Below are 9,082 nucleotides of genomic sequence, written 5' to 3'. Positions count from 1 at the left end.
CGTGGAGCTTCAGCCGCAAATGGAGCCTAGCACCGTGGAGCTTCAGCACCAGGTACAAGAAGATGCAGTATCCCTGCAGCACCATCTTGAGGGAAATACCGTTGAGCTACAGCACCACCCAGAGAGCAGCACTGTGGAATTGCACAATCCACAGACTAGTGCTATTGAGCTGAGCCGTGGAATAGAAGATACCACCGTGGAAGTGGGTCATTGTCCAGAGACTAGTGCCACAGAGATAATACAACAACGGCCACAGCACAGTGCCTTGGAATTGCAGAGCCAGTGCCACTTGGAGCCTGGTGAGACGGAGATGCGGCCCCATCAGGTGTCTGTTGCTACAGAGACAGAAGACCATCCAGAGCTCGAAGTTGACATCAAGCCCGACGTGGAACCAGTTGCCACAGAGGTGCAACATCCTTCAGAAGTTACTAGCATGGAAATCCAGCACCACCCAGAGCCTGTTGCGACAGAGGTTCAGCAGCACATGGAATCAATCTCTGCAGAGGTTCAACACCCACCGCAGACTAATGCCTCAGACTTGCCACATCATAATGAATCTAGTACTGTGATGGAGGGCCATCCAGTGATGGGCATGGAGGTAGTAGAGCACCATTCTGGTGCAAGTGCTGTGGAATTCGATCCACACCCCGAGTCACGTGCCGTTGAGTTGGAACAGTGTCCTGAGGCAAATGTGGTGGAACTGGACAACCGTCCAGAAGCAACAGAGCTGCAAAACCCTCCTCCAGAAGCAGCCACCGTGGAAGTAGACAATATGAGCATGTGCAATCAGGATTTGAATGGTGATGGAATAAAGGTTTTGGAAATTAAAAATTCAGAAGACAGAAACTCAGAGACGAACGTTTCTAGTGTAAGTAATGTAAATAGTTCTGAAGTAGCAGTACAATAAAATTATTCACCATTGCTACTTCAGTTATGCTCCTAACAGTCAACAACTTTAATCTGTGACCAATTCAGGTTGGGCATGTTTAAATGTGAAGACTCCTGCATGAGGGTGCTCTTCAAGATAAGATGTTTGTTTAAGGGTGAAATAAACAACAATTTTTGAAGTATTTTCATTCATTGTTTTATTACCCTTCCCTTTGAGTACCATGACATCTTCCGCCCATCTCAATTACCTCTGATTTAAGAATTCTTTGATTTTTCTTTAGGCCCAGGAAGGTCTCACCAAAGACACGTTCACACATGAAACGTGCTTGTCCATGATGTTTGTTGAAAGCAGCGATGTGCTTTTCAGTTAAATGTAGTCTTTGTCAAAATTGCTAAAATTAAATATAGAAAAAAATGTGAAGGTAATTATATACGAACAACAATGTTTAAATTGACATTCTTACCTAGGTACCTTTTATTGGAGGTTGAATTTGCTTATCCTTAAACCAGTGATTTGGAATATGATTGTGTGGTATTCCTCTGGTACTTTATATGATTTTGTAGTGATTTATCCAGTGTCCATATAAATGTATTAAATGATGAACAGGAGTGCAGATTCAGCCTGTGCATTTTAATGCTCTCTTATTTTCGCCTTTGCCCTCAACTGATATGGAGCTGAAAATATGGATTGAGCCTATTAATTTCTGGTTTGGCTCTTTTTTTTTTTTACAGCAATCATTGATGGCCCATCAAGCTTGTTTAACAATAGGTTTTAACTGAAATATTTCCATATGTCATTTGTCCACTTGAGGCATCTTTAGAAGATAAGTTGTTTAATATTTTTTCTTGGGGACAGCTTTGACCCAGTCAGCTCCCCTCACGCACCCTCTCTTCACCCCTGGCATTTTATCTCCTTTTCAGATACCATGCCTGTCCCTGCTGTCACCACTGCTGGGAAAGCTGGGATCAAGTGCCATTGTATAATGTTTGATAGTAATTGAAAATTCCATGTGAATTAATGAGTTGTTTCAGAAATTGTGTTCTAATTTTTTATTTTTCCCAGCTCTACTCTGGAATGTGTTGGCTCCTAGTTGACGTCTTTTTCAAGGTGTCTGATCAAATGTCACTCCCCGACTCTGAACCTAGATGAGGGGCATAGAGTCAGCTAAACTTGTTAATCTGGTATCATCCTCAGCATCAGCATAGAGTGCTGTCCAGTGATAAGATGTGGAAGCATTGGCTAACTGTCCTGAAAATACACAATACCAACTTAGTAAAGGAACTGGATGTTATAGGAATCTTTGCAATGTGTTTTTTTTTCATCTCCAAGATACTTCTTTTAATATTCTTCACTTCACCACAGTTCATGTGTACTGAAGCCAGATTTCTGAAGAGGGCCCCTGACGCCAAACGTCTACTTTCCTGTTCCTCTGATGCCTGGCCTGCTGTATTCCTCCAGCTCCACACTGTACTCTCTCTAGTTCAGTAGTCTCAAATAGTTCCATCTGCCATTCTTAAGGGTTCAATTATAAAAATATAGAAAATAGTAGGAGTAGGCCATTCAGCCACTTGACTATTCAACAAGATTACGGCCGATCCTATATCTCAACGCCAGACTTCTCTCACCCCATTCCTCTTGTTACCTTTAGCTTCAAGACACTTGCCTTCACAGAGAATTCCACAGGTTTCACCATCTATTGAAGAAATTTCTCCTCATCTCAGCCTGAAATGGCCTACCATGTATCCTGAAATCATGACCCCTTGTTCTGGACTGCTCCCTGGCTAAAGGAAGTATCATCCCTTCATCCAATCTGTCTAGACATGTCAGAATTTTATACATTTCAGAAAGATCCCTTCTCATTCCTGAGTTACAGTGCATTCGGGCCCAGTCAAACAATCTCTCTGAATGCCTGGCAAACCTGCCAACCCAGGAATCAGTCTGGTGAGCCTTCGTTGCATTCCTTCTCCTCTGCCAAGTCCGTCTTGTATAACGAGATGAGAACTGCACACAGTTCTCTGGATGTGTTCACACGAAGGCCCTGTACAGCTGTAGTAAGACTTAATAGGTCCTGTATTCGTAACCCCCTCACATGCAGCTTTCCTTTGTAACTATTTGTTGCCAATGATGAATATTCAAGGACCCTTTGTATATCATTTTCCAATCTATCACCATTTAAATATTGTTTTACCAATCTGTTTTCCACACCGAAGTGGATGACTTTTATCTTTGTTATGCCACATCTGCAAAACATTTTCTTAAGTCAACTTATCTAAATGGCCTTTTTGCCTCTGTTTTCCTCACTGATCAAAAGTCCTACCACCTGTCTCGTCAGCAAATTTGGAAATATTACACTTGAATCTCTTATCCAAATTGTTGATTTTATATTGTGAACAGCCGGGACTCGAGTATTGATCCCTGAGATCCTCCACTCGTCGCTGCCTTCCACTCCAAAAGTAGTCTATTTTGTTTCTCACTCTGTTTTTCAACTGCCATTTCTCAATCCGTACTAGTATATTACCATCAATTTCACATGTGTTGATTTTGCCTAATAACCTCTTACGTGGGATTTTATCAAAAGTTTTTGAAAATCCAAATGCACTACATCCATTGGTTTTCCTTCATCTATTTTACTTGTATACTCCAAAAAAGAAACCTCCAGAAGGTTTGTCAAACACTAATTCCCTTTCCTAAATCCATGTTAACTTTGTAATCCTGTTAATGTTTTCTACGTGCCCTATTATGATATGCTTAATTATCAGCCTGCACTGCTTTTATTTTCTTGCACTACTGAAAACCTGACCAGCTGTAATTCCTGATTTTCCTCCTTTTTCTTTAAATGATGGGGTTACTTTCTCCATCCTCCAATTTGGGGGTTGTTCGGGAATTTACACCAATTGTGGAAGATGACACCTGATGTATCCACGAGTTCTTTGGCCGCCACCTTTTAGTTCCATGGCATGTAGGTAATCAGGCCCTGGGAACTTACAACTTTCAGTTCCTCTTTTTTTTTAAACTAATACTATATTTTCTTCAATTCTTCCTTCCCAAAAGACCCTAGCACCTCGGGGAAGTTATTTGTGTTGTCTTGTGTGATGACAACTGAAATAGTTTAATTTTCTGCCATTTCCTTGATCTCCATTATCAATTGTCTTGTTTCAGTCTCTAAGGGGCTTACGTTTGTTTTTTCTATTTTATATACTTTGAAGCTCTTTCAGTCTGCTTTTATATGTTCTTTGCAAATTTGCTCTTAATCTGTTTTGCCCACTTAAGTAATATCTAGGACCTCCTTTGCTGAATTCTAAACAGTTCCCAATCCTCAGGCTGTACGTTTTTGAGTAACTTTATATGACCACTCTTTAGATCAAATGCCGTCCATAATTTCTTTTAGTGACCGTAGGTGGAGAACTTTTCGTGTTGTGTTCTTTCACCTGAAAAATATAACTGCTGCAATTCAAGCATTTGTTCCTTTAATATTAACCATTGTCTGTTGTCCACTATTGTATATTTTTAATGGAGTCACCTAATTCATTGCAGCTAACTCTCCTCTCGTACCTTCATTGCTTCCTTTGTTTAGATTTTTGGATTTGACGACTTCATTTCTACCTCAGTGAAGAATTCTAAAATGAAGAAAATGTAGTCATAAAGGACCTCGCATAAGAATATTAATTAACCCCTTCTTGTTGCACAAAATCTGACCTAGGATTGTGTATTCTTTTGTTGGTTCCTCAGTGTACTGGTCAAAAAAAAAATCTAGTACGCCACAGGAATTCATCCAACAGAGGTATTATTGCTAGTGTTATTTGCACAACAGAAGCATTCTTGTTACATTTCTAATTGCCTGTTTAATACTATGGTAGCTCACCGCTACTGTTTGGAGTCCTAAAGATGAACTCTTCCGAATGTTTTCTACTCCTTGTTGTTTCTTCACTTCACCCTGACTGATTCCACATCTAGTTGACCAGTTTGTACCACATTGTGCATATGTTTTTTCTTAAGTAGTTGCTTGAAACTATCGATTGGGTAGATTGCTTACAACTGCCAAAGACCCAATGGGTAAGTGGTACTGATACAACTAGATGGAGAAACATGTCTGATCTGACATGTGCTGAGTGACTTAGTTCCACCCATGATGGCAGGTTGAAGATTAGAGGCCAGTGAAATGAGAACAGCTTGGTCCTGCTGATGTCTGTGAAGCTGTAATCCTGCATTAATCATTACAATAGAGGAGGGAAGGCAGAAAAATATGTGGTCGTTACTGTATTTTGAAACAAATTTAAATCAGTATCTTGGAGACAGATCACACCAGTTTCTTTATTCAGTTGGTGTTTTGACTTCCAGGGTGAAAATTCCAGCAATACTACATCTGATATTACACCAAAACGTGAAGCATGAGAAAATTTAGTTAAGTCAGAAGTCGCACAATACCAGGTTATAGTCCAACGGGTTTATTTGAAACCACAACCTTTTGGAACACTGCTGCTTTATCATGTTTAGTGACTTGGACTGTAACCTGGTTTTGTGTGACTTCTGACTTTGTCCATCCCAGTCCCAGTCCGGTGCATCCACATAATTTAATTAAGACAGCTACTTCTGCTTCACAAAGCATCTAACTGTATTAGATGTTCATTTAGTTGATGTTGCTTGGCACCAGTTTTATACTACACATCTTATTAACAGAATTTACCATTAACTTGCAGGAAGATGCGCCACGGCAGTCTAGGCAAGTCAGTATTTGACCGTACTAAATAAATTGTTGCATTTAAACAGTGCCAGTTCTCATCTCAGGATTTGTAGAAGAGTGTGGTTATCTGCAAGCAGCCAGGGTGCTAACAAATCAGGATTGCTTTTGAGTTTAGGCTTTATTCCCCTTTTAATGTGCTGACTCATTCAAGAAAGGGGGGAATCCACCTGCTAATGCTGAAGCTTTCGCAGTTTTCTTGAATCAGCACAGAAAAGGAGACTAGAAAATGACAAGGCCTGCAGAAAAGTTGATTAATTATTCACTGAGAGAAGTGATTGCTATCACCATCCTTAAATGCATCTCCATGAATTTAATAATGAGACATGTATTTGGGACAACTGTGGGGCCAACTTCAAGATTCCTGTGGATAAAGCAATAGCGTTATTTGTGCCCAGACATACTTGTGTTGCTGATAGGGTAGTTGGAGTTGAATTAACTTGTTTTCGAGGAAATTATCATCCTGCAGGTTTTTTAAAAATATTATTTTCTTCTATCAGGGCAAATTACTTATGATTGTTTTATTTTGATAATGCATTTAAATTAATTGTTTAGTTTTCTTCCCAATGTCTTGGATGGTTAAGACATAGGCCAAAGTGTGTGGCTCAGTTGGACAATGTTTCATCCTACTTTGTGCCAAAATGAGACTGCATTTGGCTTTAATGCCTGTGGATAATGAAGGCAGAAAAATAAACTTGTGATTACAATCCATTGTGTGTATATATCAACGTAGCTTGAAGACTGAACTGTAGTCTCCTTTTGCAGTCTTGTTGCTTGCCTGTACTCGGATACTGATTATACTCAAGTCAAAAATAACTGCCTGAGTGAGGGCTAGTGTTTGTTGCCACCTGTGGAACTACATCTTGTGTCGGTACCTCGGGAGAGGAAACAAAATATTTGTTATGGTAAGATTTATATTGGTAGATAGGGCTGTTCTGTGACATGTACGTAGCTGCAATTGTCCAGAACTCAGCAAAATAGAGAACTTTGACAAGTATATTCCTATCATACAATTAAGCAATTCTTCAAGGTGTTAGATGGAGAAGAGGAATATTAACACTTAGAATAAAATCTGCAATTGCTGAAATAACAAGGTGTAGAGCTGGATGAACACAGCAGGCTGAGCAGCATCACAGGAGCATGAAGGCTGTGATGCTGCTTGGCCTGCTATGTTCATCCAGCTCTACACTTTGTTATCTCAGATTCTCCAGCATGTGCAGTTCCTACTATCTCTGATGCAAGTGCTGAAAGTCAGGTTGCAAAGATTCGTACTACAGGCTGTGGCTTCTTTGGAACTTGGTACGGGATGGCAAATTGGCCAAAGAGACAACAGTGGAGGGCACATAGGTGTACTAATTCCATGTGCAAATACATTTCTAGAGATCCTTTGTAGCTATTTCACACACCTGAGTGGAGCTGGAGGAACACAGCAGGTCAGCAACATCAGAGGAGCAGGAAAGTCAACATTTCGGGTTTACACCCTTTGTCAGGACTGAGTGTGTGTCAGCAGCTCATTCATTTGTTGTGGTTGAATCTAAACTTGCCCCTTTTTGACATCTCCACCAGAAGTGACCACCCTGGATGAAAATCATTAACTGGGTTGATTCATTTTTGCACCCAAGTTTCAATTCTCATCCAGGTGAAAATCAAACGACACAGCATCGAAAGGATCTTAAACGTGGGACCATATACTACAATGGATGGTGCAGTTCTATAGTAGGCCATTGGAGGTAGCTATTTCCATCTTTAGTGTAGAAAATGTAATGATAATAAAGTGCATGACCCTCAGTATCTAGTTTTCAAGGGGTTGAGTGGATTCCAACAACCCTCATCAGATTTGCTAGGTTGAATAATCGATCTGTTTTTTATTTGTGTAAAAATCCCATCGTTGCTTTAGTGCAGTTGTGTAACACCTGAAGCAGCAGGAGCAGTATTTTAGTGTGTAAAAGCATGTCTGTACAGATTAATAAACTATTAACCTGTTACAATTAGTTGGTAACTGTTCTGTAATTGTTTTAATTTTCACAGCTACTTGCTTTCCAATAGCTGAACATTGTGTTGGAAATTCATTTCTGTGAAATACTTTTGAATTAATATTGCTTCTTTCAAATTACAGTTAAAAGGCTTGCTATTGTGCTGTCCTTTAATTTATATATTTTTAATAAAAACATATCCACTTGTGAGTTTCTTAAGTCAATTGTTAATGTGGAAAGTTATTTTTGTAATGCCCTGTATCATGTACTTGTTAAGGTTTCCAATTTTTAAAATGAATGCTCCAGTATTTTGTCTCCCACGTTGCCCACTCCCGCAGCCATGGCTTAGACTTTCAGGCACCATCTCTGATAAGACCTCTTGTTTGATTTTTCAATCTCAGCAGCATTTGCTGGACACAGATAAGGCAAAGGAGCATCGCAGTCATGGCAGCACTCCCCAGCTTAAGTGAAGGAAAAGGTTTGGTTTAGGCATGTGCTGCCATTAGCTACCCAACTTGCTGGGCACTGGGTGAGATTAGGATCGAAAACTGGCTTATTGTTGTGCTTCATGGTCAGGACGTTCTCTCAACAGGCTGTTGAAGTTTAGACTCATGAAGGTTATTTGGTGAATTTCTAGAATGAATGGTGCAATAATGTGTATTTTGCCAATTTCTGGACAAGACATTTATTTCTAACTATTGTGTGCAAATTTCAGTTGGGGCAGACGTCCTTTGCATAAACTTTTGTTGATCTTTTATTACTGCAGTTCAATGATGAGGTGCAACAAGGTGATGCTCATTCCAAAAAGTAGTAAGGCTGTGTGACTTTTAGTCTTGATTAGAAAATGTTGAAAAGGAAATCCCTGGCGATGGGGCTACGGGCACATTAAAACTATTAATGATCTACCATGCAGCTGATATAAATCCAGGATGTAGACACAGATGCACATGTGCTACTTTCTCCATCAACTACTGATATATTCCCATTTCTTTTAATGATTTAGTTATATTTAGGCTAGTATCACTGAAATGAGCATTGTCTCACCCCACACATACAGTACTACTTCAGAGAGCCATGATGGTGTCTCATTCCCACTTCTGTCTTCACCACTACTTCCCCACCAATGTACCCCAACTAGAAATAAAATGAGAAGCCTCAATATTCAACTTTAAAGAGAGTGTCTTATGTTCTGTGTTTTTATTTTGTTTTAAGACTTTCACTTCAATAAGCACTGCTTAGAAAGTGCTCCTGATATGAATGAATGTAGTTGGTGCTGTTGCTGATGTTTTCCTTTTCAAATAGCCAGTATGTTTTGTCATTTAGGCCATCTCTTGTTTATTCTGAGCCTAAGAGTCTTGTACTTCAGTGCACTGCTACGTCCTGAGCTATAAAACGTTCAGGGAAAGATCTCTTCTACTTGTTTATTCTTGTAGCCTTTTACATTAATTATGAAAGAATCCTGTCAGAATTGTTACCTTTTGT

At 39.7% G+C, this 9,082-nt stretch overlaps 1 protein-coding gene across 3 annotated transcripts in view; it reads left to right on the top strand.

Annotated features, from left to right (window-relative positions):
• The window catches only part of LOC109914012 (52 kDa repressor of the inhibitor of the protein kinase), a 40,664-nt gene extending 31,588 nt beyond the window's left edge, over positions 1 to 9,076 (top strand). For all 3 annotated transcript variants that reach the window (XM_048597729.1, XM_020513578.2, XM_048597730.1), the window contains exon 5: positions 1 to 9,076. This exon is cut by the window's left edge and continues 2,483 nt beyond it. In XM_048597729.1, coding sequence (XP_048453686.1) covers positions 1 to 30 — 30 coding nt within the window. In that variant the 3' untranslated portion in view covers positions 31 to 9,076.
• Positions 9,077 to 9,082: the final 6 nt, after the last annotated feature.

This window comes from Rhincodon typus, chromosome 6 (assembly GCF_021869965.1).
Source record: "Rhincodon typus isolate 14 chromosome 6, sRhiTyp1.1, whole genome shotgun sequence".
Taxonomy (NCBI): Eukaryota; Metazoa; Chordata; class Chondrichthyes; order Orectolobiformes; family Rhincodontidae; genus Rhincodon; species Rhincodon typus.
The sequence above is the reverse complement of the archived record's forward strand: the minus strand, read 5'-3'. Positions and strand labels throughout refer to the sequence as shown.